The 26,707-nt window shown below is 38.0% G+C and overlaps 1 protein-coding gene across 1 annotated transcript in view; it reads right to left on the bottom strand.

Annotated features, from left to right (window-relative positions):
* USH2A (usherin) overlaps nucleotides 1-26,707 on the bottom strand; it is a gene marked incomplete at its 3' end in the record, with an annotated part of 396,540 nt that overhangs the window by 200,373 nt on the left and 169,460 nt on the right. Inside the window, exons 30-31 of the mRNA XM_081997162.1 lie at nucleotides 15,896-16,009; nucleotides 13,322-13,483 (exon numbers count right to left, since the gene is read on the bottom strand). Of these exons, the coding sequence (XP_081853288.1) occupies nucleotides 13,322-13,483; nucleotides 15,896-16,009 (276 nt within the window). The remainder of the gene's footprint in view (nucleotides 1-13,321; nucleotides 13,484-15,895; nucleotides 16,010-26,707) is intronic.

The following is a 26,707-nucleotide window of genomic DNA, read 5'->3' on the forward strand; positions in this document are numbered from 1 at the left end:
AAAATACAAATCGATCAGTGCCAGCGATATAAAAAGAAAGAGCATGCATCTGTCCCCAGTCTCATAAATTCAGTGGTTGTTGCAGGCTTTTTCTCTATCCCACATGTACCTTATTAATAACAGTAACTATCATAAATAATAATAATGCAGAGTAGTTTATTTCAAGATGAATGCTCTTCTTATTATCTGTTGATCCTCTCCCTTATTTCTTACATCCTGTCTATATTCCTCCTGTAAATGGCAGGGAGAGCTAGTTTAATTGATTGTTTGAAGTTTATGCCCTTTAATTGGCAACAGTGTGCTATGCCAAGAAAGTTGTCTATGTCAGTTCCCTGAAATATCTGCATACCTTAACTGGCGTGTTAAGCTTGTACAAAGGAGGCATAGAATTTACATTCTACTGCACGTTATAAATAAGTAATAAGAACAGATTAGAATTATGCATTTACACCTACTGGTGCGAGTGAGATGCATAATTCACAACTGGCAAACCCTTAAGAGGCTTTTGTATTTCACTCCAACCCTCTCCCCCCTCCAATCTTGTGTATGTAGAACATAGTATATTTTTCAGTCCCGCTGCTCCACAGTTGGTTTTTTTTTTTCCAGCTACACTATTTTTTATAATCACTACTCTTCCTTTCTTGCAGAAAAGCAACAGACACTATATGTTAGTAGTCATTGTTTAGAATGTATCTGCTTTATCTTACAGTATTGGTGTCATCTTTCTGAATTTTCTTGTGATACTCAGCGACACAACTGTACGAGGCAGGTGTTGAAAGGGAGAGCTTTCAGAAGGTGCCAGAGTAAACTGAAGTCCTCTACATAACTTACAAAGAGAATGCAGAACTTTCAACTGAAACTTCCTTACACTTCATAGTTGACGTGCTCCTCTAGTTGGATCTCCTGAACAAGTAGACTAATCTATGCCCATTCATGTTCTCAGCTTCTCTGCAGAAGCCTGTACACTAACACCTGTTGTGACCACAATTTATATGATAGCACATGGAGGCCACAGATTTTGTGGAGCCTGTGGCTTTCTCCCACAGCAGTTCTACCTCTAAACAGCACCCTGCTGCCTGGTGATAGGTGTAGGAACAAGGAATTATTTTAATCTAGTTGCTTTAATATTTTTTTGTTCTCTGGCTGGAACACAACAGTGTTGACTAATGTACTTCCCAAAGATGCATCACTAGGGACAGGCTCTTTGCTGGAAGAAATCATCTTGTAATTTCTCTCAACTGTTATGAACTTAGTCTATTTTGTTCACTGGATTTTTCTTTGTTCTATGTGCAAATATTTTAAATTATGCTCTAGTGCTAACTACCATTTGTTTATTCTGCCTCAATCTCTGCCATGCAACTTCTTTTCATAGTTAAACCAAGACTTGTACTTCTCTTTTTCTGGTAACATTTATTTAATTATTTCTTTGACCTTTTGATTTCTTTGGTGTACATCACTTCTGAATTTTCCTTCACTAGCTTTCTAGGTACTTTGTGTCTGCCTGTAAATTTAGGAGAAAGACTTCAGTGATGCATGTATTTAATTCCCAGTACAATTTAACAGCTTAAAAATCATTATGTGACATTGCAACAGTGTTATTAAATCCCAAAAGCCATATCTCAAAAATTTAAAATACATTAGTTGAAATGAAAAGACTACTTTTACCCTAAGTTTCAAGAAGAGCAACAGGTAATGCAATTATTTTGATATGTAAGAGATCATTCTTATCCTGGAGCTGATGAAAAGCTCATGAGAACATGTAAGTATTCTTTCCAATTGGATCAAATTATCATTCCTTGATCAGAAAACAAATGATTAAAATATTAAAATTAAGTGATCATAAATAGCTCCAAAGTTGAAGTCAGTATGAAAGTCAACTTTCGAAAGGAAGCTATTGACATACTGTACCAACCTGGGTTACTTTCCACTATCAATAATTTCCTACATTTCTCCTAGAACAGATTGGAAAGTTTCATCCTTTGTATGAACTCACCCAGTCTAGCCAATGATTCTGGACAGGTAAGCAATGTGGACCCACAAGCTTTTAATAAGCCAGCTTCTCTAGTCACATCTGAATAACCTTTTCCACTGACTAACTGAGGGGATTCAAAGCTATTCAACCACTGTCCTAATAAAAAAGCTTTCAACTATGGGCAGAGCTGTTTTAGCTGCCCTTACTATCTATTCAGCACTGATTCCAACTCTAATATATACCAACTAGAAAAACATTAAAATAAAAACATTATAAGTCTCTATCAAGATATTTATATAAATTTTTATATATTTATGCACCTCTCTTCATGGAAATCCTGTATGCTCACAGAAAGAACATAGAAACAGAATCACAGAATCTTTATGGTTGGAAAAGACCTCTAAGATCACCAAGTCATCTTGAGATGATCTAAGATCATCAACCCAACACCACCATGCCCACTAAACAATACCCTGAAGTGCCATGTCTACACATTTTTTGAACACTTCCAGTGATAGCAACTCCACCACCTCCCTGGGCAGCCTGGTCTAATGCTTGACCACTCCCCATAAAAAAAGTTTCCTAATACCCAGTCTAAATCTCCCCTGGCGCAACTTGAGGCCATTTCCTCTCGTTCTATTGCTAGTTACTTGGGAGAAGAGACCAACAGCCACCTCATCACAACCCCCTTTCAGGTAGTTGTAGAGAGCAATAAGGTCTCCCCTCAGCCTCCTCTTCTCCAGACTAAACAACCCCAGTTCCCTCAGCCGCTCCTCCTAAGACTTGTGCTCCAGACCCCTCACCAGCTTCACTGCCCTTCTCTGGACATGCTCCAGCACCTCAGCATTCTTCTTGTAGTGAGGGGCCCAAAACTGAACACAGTATTCAAGGTGCGGCCTCACCAGTGCCGAGTACAGGGGCACAATCACTTCTCTGCTCCTGCTGGCCACACTATTTCTGACACAGGCCAGGACGCTGTTGGCCTTCTTGGCCATCTGGGCTCACTGCTGGCTCATGTTCAGCCAGCCGTCACCCCCAGGTCCTTTTCTGCCAGGCAGCTCTCCAACCACTCCTCCCCAAGGAGGAGGATCTTACATATGAACTTATTGAGTTGACTAAATCAGAAATTGGAATTAGAAATTGCTAATTGTAGATTTCCAGATACAACACAGGCAGTATATTATCACCAGTGTAAAAATTCACTCTTTCCCACCTGATCACTTCCATGATTCTAGAATCATATAATCTTTGGGTTGAAAGGGACCTTATAAGGTCATCTATTCCAACCACCTTGAAAAGAGCAAGGACATCTTCAACTCGATCAGGTTGCTCACAGTCCCATCCAACCTGACCTGGAATGGGGCATCTACCACCTCTCTGGGCAACCTGGGCCAGGGTTTCACCACCCTCATTGTCAAAAATTGCTTCCTTAGATCTAGTTGAAATCTACCCTCTTTTCATTTAAAACCATTATGCCTTGTCCTATCGCGACAGGCCCTGCTAAAAGGTCTGTCCTCATCTTTCTTATAAGCCCCCTTGAAGTACTCAAAGGCTGCAATAAGGTCTCCCCAGAGCCTTCTCTTCTCCAGGCTGAACAACTCCAACTCTCTCAGCCTGTCCTCACAGGAGAGGTGCTCCAGCCCTCTGATCATTTTTGTGGCAATCCTCTGGACCTGCTCCAACAGGGCCATGTCTTTCCTGTGCTGAGGGCTCCAGACCTGGATTCAGGACTCCAGGTGGGGTCTCATCAGAGCAGTAGTGGGGCAGAATCCCCTCCCTCGACCCGCTGGCCACGCTGCTTTGGATGCAGCCCAGGATATGGTTGGCCTTCTGGGCTGTGAGCGCCCATTGCTGGCTCGTGTCCAGCTTTTCATCCACCAGTACCCCCAAGTCCTTCTTGGCTGCTCTCAATCCCTTCATTCTGCAGCCTGTATGGATACCAGGGGCTGCCCCAACCCAGGTGCAGGACCCTGCACTTGGCCTTGTTGAACCTGAGGTTCACACAGGCCCAGTCCTTGAGGTTGTACATGTGCAGACCTTGTGCAGCACCACTTCTCACCAAAATCATTGAACAGTACCATTTTTAAATTAGAAATCCTGATGCTTATTTACATGTAGCCATAAACATATCAAGGCATGCAGAAAAAGAAATCAAGATCTACATACTGCAAATGTGACTTAAATGTGTCTCTGTAATAAAGGAACATAGCATATCCAAAGCAGCCATCACAGAAACAATAATGGTTTTTGTCATCCACCTTTTGATTCATCTTAAGATGATGAGTCTAAGCCTTACTTAAAGTACGCTAGTCTGACGTTGTTCTTACATGTTTAGTTTTATATTCGCTTAAATAATTTTCCCCATGCACTAGTTAATTTCCTAGTAACATATCACTTCAATTTGTCGCTCTGTTTATACAATAAAAACCATGGAAAAAAGGCGGATGGGCGGAAGGAAGGAAGGAAGGAAAGAAAAAGAAGAAAATCTCCAGCAGCTTTCGAAGTCCACCTACAATTTATGTAAAATGGTACAATCAGAAATCGATTGTCATAAAAATACAATATTTCATGGAAAACTAGTGGAAAGCATGATGGATTCAGTACTGACTAACAGGCTATTAAGCTTTATGTAAACAATTTAGGCAATCAATGTAGAAACCTAGGTTAGATTTCTGGCAGTGATTCAATACGAAAGGAAGTATCCTAGAATGCCTTTCATGCTTTTTGCCTTGCATGTGCTTTCACAAAACTTAGGATGATAGAGAAACAGATTTTGAGAATACAGGAATCCTCCTACAATCATACAAACCATCAAATATTTTTAAAATCAAACTTATAACCAAATATTTTACGGCCTTGTAACACCCACGCTTGTATTGTACACACACAAGACAAGACCTGTGAAAGGTAAAAAATACTCAGTAAGGTCTGGACTTAGAGTAACAGAAAAAGACATTAACTGGTGAAGCATTTTAGAAATGCAAGTTATAAGGAAGTTGCTCAGATTTACTGAAACATATGCAAACATTGACAGCTCTCCTTTTCATAAAATTATGTCATTATAGCTTTCTGTTTTTTCAATAAATAAAATGCTGAAAATATTTAAGTAATAGCTAATGACTCAACACCTTCATGACCCTGCATTTAGTAAAACCAAGGAAAAGGGGAAACCCCAGTTGGGGACCCTCCAGAAGTATTACTGTGGTGTTACCTGCCTGTACACTGTCTCCATTTATTAATATTCCACTAGTGTTAAAAGAAGGTTGTGACATATCTGGTATGGAGAGAAGGGTCTGTGTCTAGTGCAAGCCAAACAGGAATGCATGTACTGCTCAGTCAGAATAATTATCACAGGTGATAAACCAATACAATTTGTAACAGCAGCATGGAAGAAAGTATCTTTCTTAAATTAAACATATATCAAGCGTTTGGCAGTTCAGGAGACAAAATGATCCTAAATGAGTAAGGAGAAATATGAATATGTTTTCCAGGGCATGAGGAAAATCTCAGAGAAGCTTCATTATGCAGTTTACAGTATCAAGAAGGCTGCCCCGCTCTTTCCAAGCTTATTAAGTTAGAGTTAAGCAAGTTATATCTGTATGAGTGGATATCGGGAGATTCAAACAGAAGCAGCAGGTTTGGACTTAGTCTATCTGTGCAAGAGGTGTCATATCTTTATTTACATAAGCCAGCATTACCTGAAACGAAGCATAAATAATTTACCAAGCATTTCAAAATGATCCTAACAAAAACATCTCTCAGGAAAGTGGAGATGCTTTTCTTTATCTATAAACATAGGATTTGTAAGTTGAAGGTAAAACTTTGCACAGTTTCTGATGTTTTCTAAAACATTTAACAAAAACGTGATTGAATGAAATCTTGACTTAAACAATAAGCTCATGAACCTGTTTTATCAGCAAAATTAAAACAAGAACAGAACGCACCACTTTGCCTTACTATCTTCAGGCAAACCACAATTACCAGACCTACTGCTGAAAATAAGATCTCACAAAAAGTATTTCAGGCTATGAGCACAACATGGCCAAGAAAGCATATTCTAGTTCTTCTAAATCTAAGGAGACCTCTCAGCGCTTAATAAGAAACAACGGTCACCATGTGATGACTGCTTACAAAGAGAAACTGTATCACTTCACAGGACCCTATATGAAGTTCTCAGTGATGAAAGACAAAATGCAGAGAAAGAGATTACGCCCTTCAGAAATCCCAGAGGAAGGTAGACAAGATGAACAAGATTGGAACAGTTCACCCAAGAGAGGTTCACACAGGCAACATACAACAAACTGATCTCAGAAAGTGGCAAAATAAGAATTTGCTGCTAACTGCATTGGAGAACTCTTGGAGAAGACCTGCAAATCCACAAGACAGTACAGAGCGCTTGTAAAAAAAAAAAAAAAAGAAGAAAAAAAGAAGACAAAAGGCTGCATTTAAATTTTATAAGTTGAACTCAATGAACACTTGATTTAAATCTGTCCTCCTCAGTACACTCTGTCTTTGGAAGAGATCTCAGCATCTTTAAGTCTGCTGATGAATCTACATATATGTGAAGGAGAAAATAAAGAACCTGAAGCCTATATATGTCTAATTCTGACAGCAAATTTTGAAGTAAGATCATAGGACAAAATAATCTGGGAGTTTTACGTTTTTTAGGCATTTTAATTCTTGTCATGGAATTTAGGGATGGAACTCAATGTTTTTCTTCTCTTTGTTTAAAAAACAGAGTCCAAAGCCGAAATATTTCCTATGCTTCCAGAAGGGAAAGGAGAAAAAAAGGATCCTCCCTGTTCTACAGCTATTAGCTCTGGAGAAGCTATTTGCTCCAGTTTGCATTGGTACACACAGAAGATTGGGAGGTACCAGTCACTCTCATTTTATAATTTGTGTTTCATTTTAATTTTTAGAAAGCGGTGCTCAAGCAACCTGAGAGCTCAGCAATTCCAGCAGGGTTAGCGTGAGTTCTTTCCTGGCTTGCTGTGTTACCCAAATCTGATCAAAGGACAAGGACTCCAGAAGCTTGTCCAGCTGTGGTTTTATAATGACACCATTAGGTTTTGCTCTATAATCAAGGTCCCTAAAAGTCTGCGTAGCTTCAGGCTTAATATCTGCGACAAGGTTAACTGAAATCTGCAGCAAGGATAACTACTTTAGCAGATTGTATCAGCAGGAAATATTTAAACACTATTTAAAAGGATTTTAAATAAGCAGATTTTATTTAACACTGCACTAATGCACTGCAATGCAAAATGATACAACAGAGCTGCTACAAATAAACATAATGCTTTTACCCTTACCCCACCCCCCTCCTTTCTAAAGTCCCCAGATCTGTATTATTAAGTCCAATGAGTGTACCAGATCCTGAAATACAGGAATGCCAGACTCAGACAGACCATTTGCCCTTTGGTTTTGTGCCTGCTGAATCTGCATTCCGGGTCTGTGGAATTAATTACGATAGTACCGGTCACTGGCAATGTCAGCGTTGCCAGTTCAGGTGTATCGAATGTGCTTTCTTACATGCCCACAACTTTTAGGGGAAGGCAGCTTTTCCTGTAAGACTGGTGTACTCTGCCCTCTAGTGCTAGGTGCACCAATATATGTTTACTTAAACGCATACTCGGGCCAGAATAAAGCCTGCAGCAGCAGGCATTCTTTATATGCCACCCTGAAAAATATGTTATTTCCCGTATGCCTTATCAGCTGGATATATTGCAAAACAAATGTAAGGAGTGGGCCTGGAACTGTAGCATGTTATTGCAAGACTCTAAAATAAGAAAGAAACACTGGGGCATATCTAGTTGGGTTATATGGAAGACATTTCAGATAACCACTTCTAACTGTGAAGAGGTGAAGACTAACTTTCCATTACTCACCATGGTGTTAAATAAGTTTCTGCTTCACAAAAAAAACGAGGAATTGTGACATTGAGAGTTATAATATACATAAATCTAGCACTAACATTGTATTGGATAGCAAACCACTCTTTCCAAAACACCCTAGTGAAAGAACAGACTGTGTTCATTGGGTATTTGGTATATCCTCTTCCACTGCAACCTGGAAGATGAGAAATAAACTCATACCAGAGGACTACAGAATTTTTCTATTGTTTGTCCTTTAAGGCAAAAGCTGCCAGTCATTTTTGAGCAGAACCTAAAACAAAGGAATGCAAAATGTGGCTATAACTAAAAACTGTATGAAAAGTAAACATGAGAACTACCTCTTAAACCTAACGTGTTTTCTTCTCAATGATTCAGCTTCGTGCAGCGATACGTCTTATTGCAATTATTCTCTATGTACAATTCTGTGGATTTTCTTGTTCAAATTGTTTCACTTGGCAATTAGTACAATATTGATATTATGATGGGTTTTGTTTTTATTATCATCATCTATCATTTAAAACAAGCAGTAGTAGTCAGTCATAGGGGTAAAAAGACAAAAAAATGACAATTTCACTAAAATGTAATAACTGTGCATGGTTGTGCATAGTGTGTACTGTAATTACTACTGGCTTACAGTAACATTAAAAAAATACAGGTACTAATTTGGGGTTCTCCCATTTTTTAAGTTCAGATATGCTAAGCTCTGTTTGCACAGATGCCAAACATCTGCCTCTTCCTCACAGAAAAACAAGGCTCCTATTCTATCCTGGTTTTGTAGGATCAGCCTTTCCACACTCAGGTCAAATAACAATTTGAATAAGCCAAAGCTTAGTTCACGCTTTTAGACAAAATTGTGAAGACAGCTCTTTATCACCTTTTCCAAGTTTCTCCGTAATATCTTGCCCAGAAACCTGGTACAAAGCAGTCTGTCCGTGTTTTTTAAACTCTTGGGCATGTAATTTAGGATAACTCTGTACTCATCTAAATCAGTTAAGGATCTGCCCTTGTAACACAGCTGACAGGATCTCTTTCCTGAAAAACTGGAAACACCTCTTTCAAGTTGGCAGAGAAAAATAAGTTTCATACTGCTGAGTCTTAATAAGAATATCTTCCTTTTAAAGATTCATGATGAGAACCATTAGATTCTGCTAGGGAAATTATATGAACATAATTTGTTAACATTGTCAAGTATCTAGTGCTGCAGAAAATGCAGACATATATCCTCAATGCCAAGCTCAGTCCAAAGATATATTTATACATTTTTTGTTTTTTAAAGATATCTACAAAGTCATTTCCCTTAGTAAACATGTTAGGTAACGAATACCTTTTCTCAGTCTGTCAAATGATTAGCATTTAAGAATAGAAGAATATTTTGCTCTAATCTTTTTTCTAAAGTTTCTTCGCAACAATAAGGTTTCCACCAAAACAAAATTTGGCCCTTGAGTCACATCTGATCATTACTGTCTCTGCTTATACTATACCTTTCTGCACTTATTAGACCACCTTTCTTCTGGTGGCATTGGCACCACGAGCTCAGGTCACTGCAGTCTAATACTTTACAGTATAATACCCACCCTGTTTTCTCTTTCACCTAAGGCAGGTGGGAAATTTTTGAGACTCATTTAAAGAAAAGAGAAAACAAGAATGAATACCTTGCCTAAATTTAAAAATATGAAAGAATTAAATTAAAAAATCTCCACGTTTCAAAGTAGAAGCCTCAGTTTTGCCTGCGAGTGTTTAGATGGGTGAGGGAAGCATGTTTTCCTCTCCACAGGAAAAATCAACTCAGATTTTCCTAAAATCGGAAGCCTTTGTAACATCAGTGTGTATATGTTAAGAGTTTTAAAGATAACTGTACAAGTTTCTCCATCTCCTCACAGTTGCTAGTCATCTCTACAGAACAGTAAGGTATGCAGGTTTGGAGAGCAGAACCCTATTGCAATTGCTTTCCTGAGCTGCAGCTGTTGGTCAGCTGCAGCTGTTGGTTGTTACAGGAGTTTCTGCGCTCTCACATAGAGGAACTGACAGCATGAATACAGGGGCATGGATTCACACAGCCTAAATTCCACTTTGGATCCTGAGTATTTCCTCTTGGCTTGTCCCTACCTACGAGAGACATTAGGGTTTCGCTGGAATTCAGGAAGTGAAATATCCCCTGGATTGCATGAGGAAGCAGTACCACGTAAGGCAAATGCATAAAGGTGTGAAGCAGAAAAACCGCAGTCAGACAGTTAACAAAGGTGTTACGGTACAGGCGCTGGCTTCATTTCAGTGCTTTGTTGCTCACAATACAGAAATTAAATTTGTCAAGGTGGGGAAAATAGTTAAAGGCACTAATGGATGATGGATGCCTAACGGGTCCCCCTTTTCAATGTATTAAAGTGTGCATTTGCCATATGTGCTTTTAAAGGGTTTCCTTTTTAATTACAACTCAACCCCTAGAGGAAATAAACACTTGAATTTCCATAAAAATCAATGAGTATTTCAAGCCCTCAACAACCGTCAGGATCAGAAACTAAGTTAACAATATAATTGCAGTTACGGTGTTGAGAAAACATGTCCCTCCTCAAGTTATGGATTAATTAGGGTGGGCCTAAACGGATTGCACTTTTCATGGTCTGAAGTGAAAGTCAGTGAAGTACTAATTTTTAGACAGAACTCATGCCTCCCTATAAAGAAAGGTTTTAAAAGAAACTTTTGTATAGATACAGGCACTTCAAAAAACACAGAGAGAATCTATGACTCTCTGGTATAGTCTACTGGTCGGGAGCTCAGTCGCATAGTTATTTAATTCGGAAAATCATTTTGGTGAATGAATAGGAAACAGATGTCAGAGACAATGAACTTTGTCTCTCTGTTTGGGGTCAATAACATATTATGTTGAGGCAATAAGTCAGCAACATCAATACATAAATGCTGAAAGGAAAAGGATAATAGTATGGGAAAAGCCAAAAAGGACTGGAAAGTCAAAAGCTATAACTTTTCACTGGAAAACCATAAGCCTTGCAATAAATAAATAAAAAGAAAGAAAGGAAAAAAAAAAAGATGTTATACCTCTTTTACATCTAGCCTACAAACCTAGAAAGAAGAAAATCTTGGGCTCTGAAAGGAAGTAAAACCAGGTCAAATTAAAGATATATGCAGATCTAAGCAAGATCTTGAATAAACCTGATTCAGAATGACTGGGATTTCTAGTGACCCAAATCCCAGCCTGCTGGCTCAGATTGCCTCTTCCCCCTCAGGCAGAATGAGAAACTGGCAGCTAAATAAAATGGATCCAAAGCAAACAGAATGATTTCCACTCCATGTTCAGAATGGCAAGAGTGACTCTTGTGCAGTAGTGCATAGGCCAACACAATCTGATTCACTAGCCTTCTCTTTTGAGTAAGCGAGATTCTCTTCACTTGATATCTTATGTCTGCCTAAAAAATTAGTTGAAATCAAAGTTATGAAATGCTCAATAGGACCAAAAATATCAAAATTTCTAGAAAAATATAAATTTCTAAATATAAGTAACTAGAAAGCTTATGAACCAGTGACTTTTCCTTAGACTAGTTTAACTGAAAGTATTACAGAATCACAGAATCACTAAGGTTAGAAAGGACCTTCAAGATCATCAAGTCCAACCATTAATCCAGTGCCACCATGTTCCCTAAACCATGTCCTGAAGCGCCACATCCACACGTTTTTTGAACACTTCCAGAGATGGCGACTCCACCACCTCCCTGGTATTCTCACATATCATTCAAGATTTAGAGGTAGAGCATGAGAAATATGGTCCTGACCCTTTTTAATATACCCTCTTCTATGTTTTCAAAGAACTACAAAAGTTACTTGACCACAATTTCTATCAATAAGCATCCATGTTGGTTAGGAGTCAGAATACAACCAGACATGAATGTAAAACCAACCAAACAAAATACATTACGGTGAACATTTCCTCAAATGTTTTACATTGCTTGTCAATTTATAACCAGGTTACAGATGAGCATATCAGTAAAACTACCTGTGATGAACTTTCAGTAATGATTTTAATAAGATTGGAAGCACAGCTATTTGCACTTCAAAACTCTTAAGAACAGTGTTATGGTACGGCAATCAGAGATTAATGGAGATCTTGCAAAAAAGATAAATGGCACTACAGGAATACCAGAAAACTGGGGGATGGGAGAGAAATTAATTGAACCTATACTTTTGATAACTATTTATTTTTTTGCAGAAGAAAAATGCACACTAGTTTAAGCTGTCATTATGCTAACCTATATCCTATTTTTCATATTATTAGTAACACATAATGTGGTAGTTTATATTCAAAAATAAAACGAGAATGTATATACCTCATGTATTTATCCAGAAATACACTAAGGTTACTATGGTTACGAAAAATCCATTACCTTTGAATACAGAATGAAAAAGTTTGACTTAAAGTGTGCACTATTTATTATAGCGATCATCAACAGCCTTCAGGAGGTTCTCTAACTGGATTCATTTTTCAGTGTCAAAACTGACCCACCACACCAGTAGCTTATGGCCTGTGCAAGGCAAAGAAATTTGAACTATATGAATTTTTAAATATGTTTTATACTAACTCAAGATGCAGAAATGTCTTTGAATTTTAAGGCTTTACATTAAAAAGAAAGTAGGTTGTTGATGCCCTTTTTTCCTGAGTTGTCTGATATGAAATGTTTTATTTTTACTTGTAACCTACTACCATATACAAATTCTGATGGGTCCAGAACAGTGCTTATGTTGTGCTATGATGCTTCTAGCTCATATTTTGGTTTTTATTTTGGGTTTGTTGTTGTTGTTAACATAATCTCTGAACAAGTAACTTGGATAGTTCATTAAACTACACCAATTACATTAAAATAGGAAGTCAGATTACCATGCTTCACTATACTGATAAATAACAGTCATTTAGCTTCTGTGTAATAGTTACGAGTACTGATATAACTTGGTTATTGACACATTGCATAACTGTTATCAGAAGAAAAGGGATTATTAGTTTATACTTTTAACGAATGAATCAAACACGGGTTATTCAGGAAAGCAACACAGTGGCTCTCTAATTAAGAATATTTAAGAAAAACCGTAGGAAAAACTATTAAACCTGTATATCATATCTCATCTTCAATGGCTTACAGTTTACTTGTTTCGAGAGCTGGATGCTACAAGATCAAAAAGTTATAAAACCATTAAAAAGATTACTCAGGTCCTCTGAAAGAGGACAACATAGCGCAAGATTTAGCTACACCATGGCAACATTAATTCCTGAGAGTCACAGCTGTGAGTTCTATGAAGGATTCTTTAAAAAATGGAACCCATCAGGGTTTAAAGTGCATCCAGCCCATTTTAAATGTATTTTTCTTTTCCTCTGAAATAAGAAGCGGTCAATCATATAATTATTCATAGCAACTATGAGATACCCATCTGACATGCTACCTAGCACAGAACTCACCTTTTACAACGTATTTGGTTCCATTTCCAAAATAAATTGGTACTCCGTTCATATATAAAGTATATTGCGTAATAATACCATTTGGTGTTTTTGGTGGACTCCAACTCATCATAAAGAATGTGGGAAAGGGTATTGCTGTGGGTGGTTGCACATCTTCAGGGGCTGGTGAAAAAAATGTATAACAATATATATAGCAATACCATATATATAACAGTATATAGCAATATACTATAGTATATTGCATTGTATTTCAACAAATAATAAATAATTTCAGCAAGTAGCTACCACCAGAATGATTTTTGGTAAAGCTGAAATTTCAGAAGAGATTTTATGCTTGCAACATACCAGCATTTTGAGAACTCTCCTATTACTTGTGAGGTTTCCTAGCCAAACAGAAACTTCTATGAAAGGATATACTCTTTGCTTTTTAGGAGGATAGTTATGATTATATAACTTTGTCTTTCTAGCTTGGTGACACTGAGGAAGGGGCGGGGTACACCATTTTAGTACAGTTCTTTTTTTAAGACAAATTATTTTCTCTTTCTTCATGCCTTTTATTCCTAACTACAAAGTCATCATTCTTTCTAATCACAAATGCAGATGCTGTATTCTTAGGCACTACCACTTATTTCAGAATTTCCATAATTCAACACACTTAGTAATGTTTGTTTGGCATAGATTTTATGTATATGATATCCTGGAAGTTGTCAATGGACAATAATTTAAAAGCTGAATTCTCTCACCCCTCCAATGAGTTATATGCTAGAAACACAAGCAATTCCACTGAATATCACAAGGGGAGCAGAACTCGGGCCTTAGTCTGGGAGGAATATCTTGTAATTTACAAGCTCTGTGCTAGCAATTTAAAACAATAACTAGCAGTGGCTGGCAATGTGAAAACAATATAAAGTAATGAATGTTTCAGTAGGGAAACAGGGATAGCTGGAGGGTGTGATATGGTGTCTGTCTTCTGTATCATCAATTTATTGTTACTAAAAGCATGCAACAAGAGCGTCCAAAAATAGAAATTCCACACATTGATTTTTTGTTCAATTCTTCTGAGGGATAAAAACACATGTTCCCCATGGCTTTATTTGATCTCTGGGAAAAACAAAAAATTTAAAAAAATCTATTCTTGCCTAAACCTTCCCAATATGACAGCACATCTGAAAACAGTGGATGTTTCTCTCAAATACGTGTAAGAATTCCTGCTTTATTCACTAAGCTGAGAAAATAAGACAAAAACAATTTATTTTTTAATTACTATATTACACCAGAAAGAAATATACAATACTGTATTCCATGTTCACATCACAGGGTCCATTAACTATTTGGCTGTCAGAGGCCAGACCCTTTCACAGATGATGCCACCAGACAAACTCAGTCAGTTTATTTAGAACTTCCAAGAGGCGATAATTGGGTTTTGATTTGATTGGTGCTGCTGGCAGCTGCTAATATGTTCACATCAACACCCTGTTCCAGCAAAGTTAGACTGCAATCTTCAGGATTGTCCTCATCAGGACAGTGCCTTGCGTGACTACCTGCTTTGGCAGCAGTTCAACACTTCAGCATTCTTTTAATCATTATAGTTGTAATTCACATAACTTCATGCTAAAATTTTATTTGTTTTATTGGTACTGTATGTGCTGTACTTTACATGAGAAGATAAACCAAAGAACTGTGTGAAAACTACTCCACACCATGGAAGATTAACTACTGTCCTGTAAATACATGTCAAAGTCTTCATTATTCTACTGGTGTAAATTTGGAGTAACTGATGACTTGTAACTGGATTAACATGGCTTTAGGATGACAGAACCAGGAGATGTGGACTTTATGTTTAATCGAGAATGGACTTAGTTATGTTACAGGTATTTTGGAAGCATTTGCTCCAGTAATTGATGTGTATTACTTATCAGTCTAGTCTCTAAAGTCAGAACTGTAATGTATTTTCTCTTTCTTCCTGCTCTAGTACTTAATGTAAGCATAGAAAACATTAATTTACACTCACAACCTTTATGTGTGAGCACAACACGTAAAAGTGTTCAGAAAAAAAAGGGAAAAATCTGAACAATGATTAATAAATAACCCAATCGGCATTTGAAGGTTTCATCACATTGAAATAATTGTTGCCTATTGCTGGTGTTTAGCAGTTAAAAGAAACCATGGAAATCAACCGTTTGATTCTCAATTTCATACTGTGCCATACAATCAATTCTTTTTAGTCAGACTGTCTCTAGATTTACTTCTGAGCCATAGTAAAATGAGGAAGCTTTCATTAATCTTTCAGATGCTTCATATTAATGACAAGGCTCTTGCATGAACAATGTAACAGCAATTAAAAAGCCCATTAATCTGCATTACAGCTATTAAAGATGCATGTCATTAAAGGGTATGGAGTTTGATTCATTTTCGCACCCCCCCAAAAAATGGAGCAATTATGGTCTGGCAATGCACTTTGTCATCAAATTAGGTTGGGGTTTTCCAGCAAATGGCTTTGCAGCATTTAGCTCTTCTCCTGTTTTATTATTCATGACTGAAATGTGGAAGTCAAGACCTTTGAAATTACTTTACCTTCTTGTGGAGTGGAGATGTTCAATGCATGCAAGCTCTCAGTACAGCCAGCCAAAGTGCAAGCAGTTAGGGTTACAGCATAGTTTGTGAAGGGATGCAAGCCTGTCAGTATGCCTGCAACAGAAGAAAGCAAGGTGTATGCATGTACAGCGTACAGACTGATTACACACATACACAATGTATGTGTGTAATCAGTCCTAGTCCCTGCCTCACAATGCTTTTTAAGTTATTAATTTTGTTTTTCCAAGGAATTTTCATTGTCTCCCAAAACAAATTTTTTTTAATGCTTCCTTTCCAAAGTTACCCCTATTCATCCATCAACTGAAATTTCTTTTTTATATGAAATATCCCACTTCAGTGGCAGCACACAGATCATATAGTTGCTACACTACTACAGTAACATAATTCAGGTGACACAGTACCCAACGGTTTACAAGAAAAAAGATCTGTAATCTTATGCTTTTTCAGGTCCTGCTTATGTTTATAAAGAGAAGTTGCTAGATTCCCACATATCGATCAGTCACTTGTCATAGCGAATGCAGCAAATCACTGCTTACCAGTTCAGGAAGTTGTACAATATTTTGAACTGCAATATAAAGAAGGACTACACGGAGAAAAATGTGGTTTACAGTCATTTTCAGAAACATCAGCAGTTCCCATTTCAAAGTAGGTCTGACAAAGTCATATGGAATGAAAATACAGTAGTAATTAAAAGAAGGACAGTTCACATCAAGTTTTATTTCACACCATGTTCTCACCTCGACTCACAGCCTTTTGTAAAATCAATGGTGTGTTTCATTAAAAAAAATAAAATTTATAGCAAACTGCGTTATTTCGTAACTGTCTGACACTAGGATTTTGCAAAGCAGCTTCAAAAACAACAGTGCCTCAGAGAATCATAATTCATGGCCAAACATCCCATAGTACAGTAAGACTGCAAACCCCCTCAGCATTACATGTGCACAAACAGGTAGAAGATATTAGTCCTTATTATTACTTTTCACTGAGTTACTATGTAGAATGCAACATAACTTTGGGTTTCATTAAAAAATGTCATTTTTTCCCCACATAAGCCCTTTACGCTCACAAAAAAGGGCCTGGAGAATTTGGTGGAAGTTAACAGTTACAGCATAAATATATTACTTTCTGAGTGGGACAATCAAAGTAAGTCTGTGAATGTTTATATTGTGTTTATTAATAGGTGTGTTCACATGGAAAATATGAGATTAGCTTTCAGTGATTTAGTAATGTTTGTGTCTTTTCTTGTACTGAATCCAAAAACTTTGAAGGTTGGCGTTGCAATGATCTTTGTATTTGAATTCTCTGAGGTCCAGTTCTACTCGTACACACACAGAGATATTCAGAAGTAACCACATTTACTTCAGAGCAGTGTTAAACTAAAACCAGTTAATCAGAATCCACACTCTCTGGTTATCATTTTGATTTCGCAAATCCCCAGTTAACAGTGGAAAGCTGTACTGCCATCTTACTAGCTAATGTAAATGTGAAAGGAAAGAAAGAGAATGTTGTGTAAGCCACCACCCAAGCTAATGTGCCTGTAATCTTCCTGTGATGGAAGGCAAATATTTTTAAGAGCATTCAAAGAGCAGAAAATGGGAAATAATGATGTTTTAAAGCATTACTATCCCTGTAAAGCAGGAATATTGGAATCTACAGTAAACTCTTCAGCACAGAAATGCCATCAGTCAAAAAAACCATCTTTTTTGCATAAGACTTAGTCCAAAGCACTTATTTCCAGATCACAGAGTGTTAAACATGGGAAAGCATAAAAGGTACTATTGGAATTACCTTCAGCAAACAAACAGATGCAGAAACCAAATCCTTTGTGACATTTGCAAGTTCTCGGTTAAGGGTTAAGAGGAGCATGGTGTAGTGTATATGCCACATCTCTGTTCACTCTGCTGTGCTTTAAGAAGCAATTTAGTTTTATTTGTACATTTAGCACTTGTAGCATTCTTTTCTTATGAAGCAGTGAATTAATGCTCCTTGCATTTCCTGATGGAAGACTTTCTGTAGGGTCACCAATGGCTTCAGGCACTAGGAGCTGCAATAGCACATGCCCAGAAAGATGCTTGTAGTTGTGGAAGGTATGAACTGGGCTGTTTGGTTTATTTTGACAAAGTGGAAAGGTTTTATATAAAGCATCCGCAGTGCAACAGAGTGTACATTGCATAGGTAGGTTTGCAAAAGGCAGTGAGAATTTGAAAAAAAAAAAATCAAACCAAACAAACCCTTTTGCAACAGGAAGTTTATGTTAAAAAAATTTATACAGCAAAGGCAGGAACTTAAAAACTATTTTTTTTCGTTTCCTAATTAACGTTTTTCCTTCACATGTACTCTTGCGCTATTTTCAACAAAGAAACAGATGTGCTGCATTGGTAGGCAATAGAAAGTGCACAGATTTTATTTACATACTTCAGCAAACTACTTTTTTCTCAGCTGCCAACCTATCTGTTTGGCCTGCATCCACTGTAATCTGTTCTCCTTCATTATGTTAATCTGTGGGCGGAAAGATTTCTGTCATCTTCAAATCGCTTGTACAGCAATGGTAAACACCTTGGCCTGTCTGTAATTGGACAGGTGTCTGCATTGGTGTCACCCAGCTTTTAATTCAATTAAAGAACTGGCTGCTCTGCTCTCATTACCCACTCATTTCCTCTGCACTTTTAGTCAGTCAGTGAAATTTACACTCAGTGCCTGACTATCTTAGAGTACAAAGTCAGCAGTCCCACAGCAAAGATCATCACTGATACACACGAATTAATTTATAGCCCAGCAAAATAAATTTTGCAATAAAAAATAGCCTATGATCCAATGAAGTCGGTTGACAGCTTTAAAAAACTTTCCCTAACTTCAATTATCACACTCTCCAACTGACATCTCTCATCTATACCAAATAACTGCTGATCTGATAAGAGCCCATCAGGCTTCTGAAGATGGGATGCTAACAAAGCAAAATTTGGCCACAACCACACCTGCATATATTCTATTAATGTTAAGAAGCGAGAGGTAGATAAATTGTCACTTTGATCAGGACATAGAATGAGAGGCACCATCAATATTTAAGAAGAGGGTCAGCCTCCCACATTTGGGATATGAGTCCCATTCATTCAGCCTGCCACTACAGAGCAGCTGAATTCATCTAGACTTAAAATTTACATCACAGACTACGTCCAAGCCTTAAAATCCACATGGGGAATTGGAGATGGTAAATCATTCTAACACACCACTCCTATCTGCCCACTCAAAGAACCTTTGAAAATAAATTAAAGTTCTAACACAGACATTTTGACACAGTGACCCCATGAAACTGAATAATGTCATTTGTTAAACATGAATGTAAAGTTAACAGTCTAAAAGAGTGATCTGGAATCACACCTAGAACATTAAGCCCACTTTATATGCAAAACTAGTATTTAATTTTCTATACTTTTATTTAAATGATCTTTAATTATTTGCAATATTTAAAGTTGAGGTTTAGAGTTGTGTCAGAGAGAAAACCCTAGGTTCATTCTTGCAGATAAGGGATAAAAACATTGACATGGACAGTAGAAAAGGGTCAACAATGAATCTATGGTAAAATGAACGTGAGGACTAGTCAGAGTTAGTTGCATCTTTACATCCACTCCATTCATCATTCTAATGCATACAGTATATAAGAAGATTAAATATCCAGCTTCTTCCTTTAACTTCTCCATAAAACAGATATTTCTATTGGTCAGTACATCTAAAAGGGAGGTCTCGAATACTTAGGTAGCTCAGCCAGATTCCACAGCATTCTGGCAGATTTTGAGTGGAAAAGTAGTACTTCTTATCAAGAAAAAGACTTGTTTTACCACTAAGGTATGAAGGCTAATGTTCTGTTCACAAACACTGAAAACTAAATTCAAAGGCAATCATAGTATTTTAGCAATTTCCTCATTCAGTTAAAAGACTTTTATGAACCAGCTGCTTCACTGTTCCAATCTGTCATCCTGCTTTTTCACAAAGTTGCTTCAAAACACCACCAGGTCTTCAGAGATGAAAAGACACACTTGCTTATGCTAACTTACAGAGATTTTACTCTGCATAATTAATTAATTAAATATAAATTAACAGGAGTTTTTTAAAATACATTTATTGAAGGAGCCTTCCCATAAAAACAAAACTAAACCCACTTGCCCACACACAAAAAAAGCCATTTAATCTTACAGATGTAACACAAATACTAAAGTTCTTTTCCTCACTTCCACAAAAACTGCACTCAGCTAAGACGGTGGAAGAGGACAATTTTGCAAGGCTAGTTCAAATTTTTTTTTGCAGGTAAATTTAGCTAGTTTTAATCATAAGCAGGCACTACTTTCATGTGCAGCCAGAAAACTCAGCTCTGCTACTGAGTATTAAGATTCCTGAAGTCAGCCACAGAGCTTATCCACAAAAATTCCATTTGGTACACAAGCTGAGTGTATTTTTTGCCAAAGGGACTTTTCCTTGCCAATTTTTCCTCCCTAACACTCTAATTCATAAGGACCTATTTGGAAATACATGTATTGCAATTGAAACAACAATTGACCTAATAGATTTGTTTAAGCGCTTAAAAAAAGTTAACCAAATCTCCCCTCTCCAAACCTAAAGACTATTTAGCCAACTTGAATGCCTGAGGTCATACAGCATCTGTCTAATAAAGTCACTTGTGTGTCGAGATGCATCATTGCCACAGTACACTTAATCACAGTCCACTGACCAGAAATGGAAGTCCTCAGCTGACTTTGTGTTTTCGACAGATTGTAGCAAAAACTGTTTAAGTACATGCATCTTCTACATACGCATTTCTGGACTGAAAGCCTGTGCACATCAATCTGTCGCATACATCTGTATTTTTAAAGCACCTTCTACCATATGTATAGTATGAGTCATAAAATTTTGAAGAATTATTGAACAAGAGGGCACCTGTTCCAACTCTTTGGTTTATAAGAACAAAAAAAAGCTTTACTTTAGTTACTGGATTTCTGTGGCTTGGAAGACCCTTTTTTTCCCCAATAGAAAAATTTCATAACCAACCGTACAGAAGCTCCACTGGCCTTGAAGATGCAATTCGGGTTGCAGTGGTTTAAGGAAGCCTCTAACATACCCCATAACACAGGGCAACTCTCTGGATGCCTCAATTTGCAGAAAACCTTTAGCCCAACAGTCCGATTTTGCACCAAGCATTAATTAACCACAGACTATTGGTTCTGTAATATCTATCACTATGTTACTTTTGATCCTTCCACATAACTTTGTCATTGTTTATTTTCTGAAGGATGAATAATTTTAAAAGTTTGCAGAGAGAGAAGGACTGTTGGCTTTTTTGAAACTTTTTTTGAGTACACTTATAAAAAACATTAATAATCCTTTCCATCCTCACAAACATTAAGAAGTTGATGTTTTTTTGTTAATAAAAGTATAGGTATGTAGCTAGGAGTTTGTGTAATTTTGATATAAATTGTCTGATTAAATAAACCTGAACATTTTATTTCATACAAATAAATTTATACAACAGTATTGGACTGTAAACAAGATTCATTTAGGTCTAAACTCACTCAAGTTAGAACTTTAATATTGCAGAACAACATTATCATTTATGTTTTAAAATGCATATATTGAAAAATATGCTGCTAGTTGCTAAAGCCAGCTAAATGAGATACGAACCTACATTCTGCCACTCTGATTTAGAGTCATTAGGAGCTCAGGTGCCACTTGACAACTCACAGAAACCTAATGGGCATAGACAGATCTATTGGCTACCCGACATTGCATTAGCTGCCGCAGTCAAACAGCGATCTGAGCAGGTGAGGTGCAGCTCCTGGTATACTCCTGCAGCTCTTTCCACCAAGAGAGGTGTGCATACATACGGGAGAGAGATGGCACGCCCAACTCTCCTTAAGATTCCCACAGGGACAAAACAAGCCAACAACAAGTATCACAGCCCTAATCGTTACAAGTGTCCACATACAAGATACCCCTTTCTGCCTGAAGGGTGCATACAGCCTTCCAGATCTCACACACCATGGCATGACACTGTAAAGAACATACCGTTTTTCTTCTGGCTATGGGAAGTATTTAGATGTTTTCTCTCATCTATCTGTGCTTCTGACCAAAGGTTACCTCTACAAAATGATGATAAAGAGGAATAATTTACCTGAAAATGACAACCATTCTTGTATTTAAGCACGGTTCAAGCACCTGATGAAGCAGCTCTTGAAAACCGTATTTTCAATACACAGTTTCGTCTTTCACTGCTTTAAACATTCTGTCAGATTTTAGTTGTAAGCATGGAATTAATATGCAAGTAATTCATTAATAGTTTCACACGGCAGACTACCTGGCTGTGGTAAATCACTTACAGGCCCCATATAGATTGAAGTATTGATAGGGCCTGTTGCCCCAGGCCCTGTGGGGCCCCGAGCGGTGTTGTGGGGCCTGGCCCTGGGGCTGCCCCCCACAGTCCCTGTGACTCCCACACCCTGCCAGAGGCAGTGGTCAGGGCACAGAGGCCGGCCGCAGTGCCTCAGGCTGCTTTGGCAGTGCCTGCTTGGGCCTGGCAGAGCTCTCCCTGAGAGGGAGAGCCTCTCAGGTGGAGGCATTTCTCTGAGCGCAGGCATTTGCCAGTCAGGCAGGGAGCTTACCCCGGCCCTGCGGCCCCGACAGCAAGCCCAGGCCTATCAGGGCCTGGCAGGAGGCCCCGTCTCCTCTTCTGAGACTCCCTAGCAAGCGCCTTCAAAGCCGAGGCGCAGCCGAGCCACTTTGATTAACTGTATTAAATCATTAAATTAACTGTTCCTGAGATATTCATCTGCGGAGTATAACAGACTGAAAGGTGAAAAGTAATTATAAACACGTGTCAAGGGAAGGAGGGAACAGCGACCATGGGCATTCAGAGGGGAAGCCATCGACAATAATTTTCTCATTATCACGTGTGCAGCCACAACTTCAGCTATTGCGGCAATGACACAGGCAGGATGAACTGCAAAAACCATACAAAATTAAAAAAGGAGTCTGTAATAGAAATACCAAATGTTTGCCAATTCTTTTGCAGGTTATTTTATTTAATTATTATTTGCAGCTTTGCTAGTTGCCTTCACTGCCCGTAATTGGGAGCTGGTAAAATTTAGAGGCTTGTGGATCTCCTGAATTCCACAATAAGAGCGACCTAAAATGTTTTTCTTCTATGCGCTTGACAGGACAAGTGTCAGAAGATTGCGATCAGAGGCATAAAATCCAGTTAGACGCAAGACAGCTGTGGTGTACACCAGGGTTGATAACGAGGACAATACTGTTCAACATCTTCATTAATGGTCTTGATGATGGGGGAAGTGTGCACACTCAGTAAGTTTGTAGCTGATACAAAAGGGCCACTAAGATGCTAAAGGGACTGGAGCATGTCTCGTAGGAGGAGAGGCTGAGAGAGCTGGGAATGATCAGCACAGAAAAGAGAGGGCTCAGGGTGATCTATCAACGTGTATAAACACCTGATGGGAGGGAACAAAGAAGCAGCAGCTAGACTTCTCTCAGTAGTGCCCAGTGATAGGACAAGAGTCAATGGGCACAAATTGAAATACAGGAAATGCCACCTGAACACAAGAAAACACTTCTTTACTGTGAGGGTGATCAAACACTGGAACGAGCTTCCCATAGAGGAATACCTCCATCTGTGGAGATATTCAAAACTCGACTAGACACGGTCCTGGGAAACCTGCAGCTGACCTTGCTTGAGCTGCAGGGATGGACTAGATGATCTCAAGAGGTCCCTTCCAACACCAGTAATCCTGTAATTCTGTGATATTCTGGATTCCAGAGGAAAGTAGAAGCAAAAGCTGCTCACAAACCACACTGAAACAGCATGTTCTAAAGCTTCTTTCATTTGTTTAAATACTGGTTCTAATTTATATTCCATATTTAGGTGGCAATGCTCTGGAATGCAGAGTAAAGCAACCTAGCCTTTAGGAAAAAAAAAAATCTTTGATGTCATGACCCTATACTTCCTTTATTACTTTGCTGAGTGTCACTGCCTGTATCCAAAGCGTACCAATGTTATCACATGTTTTTTTGAAGGTAAGATGGGCTAGCACAATATTCCTTGAACGCCAGAAATTTACACTCTAATTTATACTCTCATCCTAGAATACAGATCCTAAATACCATGTTGAAATATAGTACCTTATCCAATAATCTCCTGGTTCAACGGTCAGAACCTCATTTTAAGGATTTAAATCTGCTGAATATTCCTTCCTTGGATGAAAGTGAAAAAACAGTTTGACATTTTGAAGATTACAAAGGTCAGATTTTGAAGGATTTTGGTTTCTGAGGAGTCAGAAATAGGCATTTGAAACTATGGGATTACGCTCATTTAAAGACCTACTTTACCTTAAATATTTAGCTCAGATTTTCTTCTTCTTGACAAGGTTACAACAGGTTCTTCTGAATTTGACACACAGAGGACAGCCTTCCGGGAAATGAGTAATGCTAATAATTTTTTGTTACTGTGCTCCAATTATAACTCAGGACCCTACTGCACACAACAAATGATGTAATTGCTCAAAAGAATTTACAGCCTAAGTACAGAACAAAACACAACAGAAAAGTATAAAAAGGTGCAAGGAAAAAAAATAAGGTAAGGGGCGTTGTCCGTGCCCTCAGATATATTTGAAAGCAGGAGATTAAGTGGTGCCTAGGCTTAACAGTGAATGAAAATTCGAAGGATGGGGTAGAAAAATACCAGAGTTGCTTCATCAGTGATCTCACTGAGAGCTGTGGTGCTTTCCTCTCTCCTGGTGCATTACCAAGTCTGGCTGTTGGGCTTACTGTAGCATCTGCTCATGCACTTCTCATGGACAACAAAGGAATTTCTAAGGAAATTTCCCTGAAATTAGGGAGAAAATAAGCAAAATTTCCCTTCTCAGCAAACTCAAGGGAAAAGCAAGCAAAGACAGCATCTTCTGGGGGGGTTCTGTGTTTATGATAACTTTTGATTAAGCAGGAAAGGTAATTCAGCAGAGAAAGCCACACCTTTTCCTGGAAGTCTCATATTTGAGGGTGACCAATGTCCACAGACTAGGCCATCTGTGTAGGTTTCACTGAAATCCATGGGCTGAAGATAAAATAATTTCAAGATGAGTGATTTAATTTCTCACTTGTCTCAGCTCTGACCTCAGCATGAGGAAATGATTTACATATTTCATACAATGCCAAAGTTGGAAAACATATAACTAAACTATTGGGCAGCAGTTATAAATAACAAAAGGAAGCACTCTTTCCACACACACAAAACTGAACTGGAAAACTTACTGCCATAGCAAGCTACATAAGCCAAAAGCATAAATGTGTTAAAAAAAGAAAAACACTCCTACCACAGACCATTAAGCATGATGGTCCAGATGCAACTTTCAGCTCAGGAATTCCACAGGCTACCAGCCGAATTTGTACTAACAGGAAGACTCAGTCTATGCTTAGGACATTTCTTACATTTTCTTCCTAAGCATTTACAGGCTGACATTGTCAGAGAGGACAATGGTTGAATACAGCCATTCCTAATTTCTTAGGGTCGTTTTATTTTGCAGTATTCAAAAGCTATCTGCTACAATAGACTAAAGAACTGGGATAAATTTACTATCTCTATTTAATGTAAAGGTATGCCTTATTCTTCTGCCTCCTGAAAGCTGCATGCAGATAACCTCTTACCTGTCAGAGCCTGGTATAGACTTTTTCATAACACTGACACATAATCAGGGTGCAATACCAACAAATATTAAACAAAATTTTGATTCTGACCATCATCTGTGAATAAAGTATCTAACCCATATATTTCTAACATGGTCTTCAATTTCTACTAACATAATTTGTATTGCTTTTCAGCATAGATAAAGAGTATTCAGTCAACAAGTTCATGAAACAAATCACAGTAAGAATAAAAAGCCCATGCCATTTTTGTATTGTAAGCACATTACTCACAAATAGTCAAGAGATTTCAAACTGAAGAAAATAAAATATGTGCATGTTTGCTTTTGAAAATGTATACATACGTTATGCCCGAGAAACAACACAGCACATATAGCAAATACTACGTGGGCATCTGGAGAGCAGCAATAATATACTGCCTGAGGGCTAGAGGCACTTGGTAAGATTGTTACACTGCCCAAAGCTGGGCCAATCCAAAATATCAGCTTTGAGCACTATACCATTAGCACTGTTTTAATTGTTATGAATTATAGAATTAGTTTTCAATAGTATATAAATAAATCTATCGGTCACAGTTTCTTACAATGAAAGTAAGATTTTGTACTATTACCCCATTTAGTCATCACATAACATAATTCAGACTGTTGTTTGTATTGTGCTCTCTTCACGGGCAACTTTGTAGCAGGCAGCAAAGTCCTTCTGTTAATGGAGAGCAGAAAAGCCAGATCCATGCTATCCTCACTGAAAGTGAGGACCCAAAATGTTCTCTATGTAGCAGACAGTCCAGCATTTCTTCCTAAAAACATCTGCCTCCTGTGGGTAAAAAGACTTAGACTCCAGAAAACATCTCATGTGCAATAGTTCCTATAGCTCCTGTCCACAACCATCAGCTCAACAGTGACCAAACTCCTTAAGCCCAAGGCCCCAAACTTCATTTCATAACAACCCACCTCCACACCCCTGTGGTATCAAGCAAAACATCTGACTAACATAAATGCATGCTAGTTCCCACTGAAATTGGTTAGGTTTATATGATCAACATTAGGCAAGTATATCAAGTGCTTTCATACATCAGGTCAAATAGTATCTTATGGG

Source organism: Phaethon aethereus, assembly GCF_964289735.1.
Source record: "Phaethon aethereus genome assembly, chromosome: 3".
NCBI classification, from domain to species: domain Eukaryota; kingdom Metazoa; phylum Chordata; class Aves; order Phaethontiformes; family Phaethontidae; genus Phaethon; species Phaethon aethereus.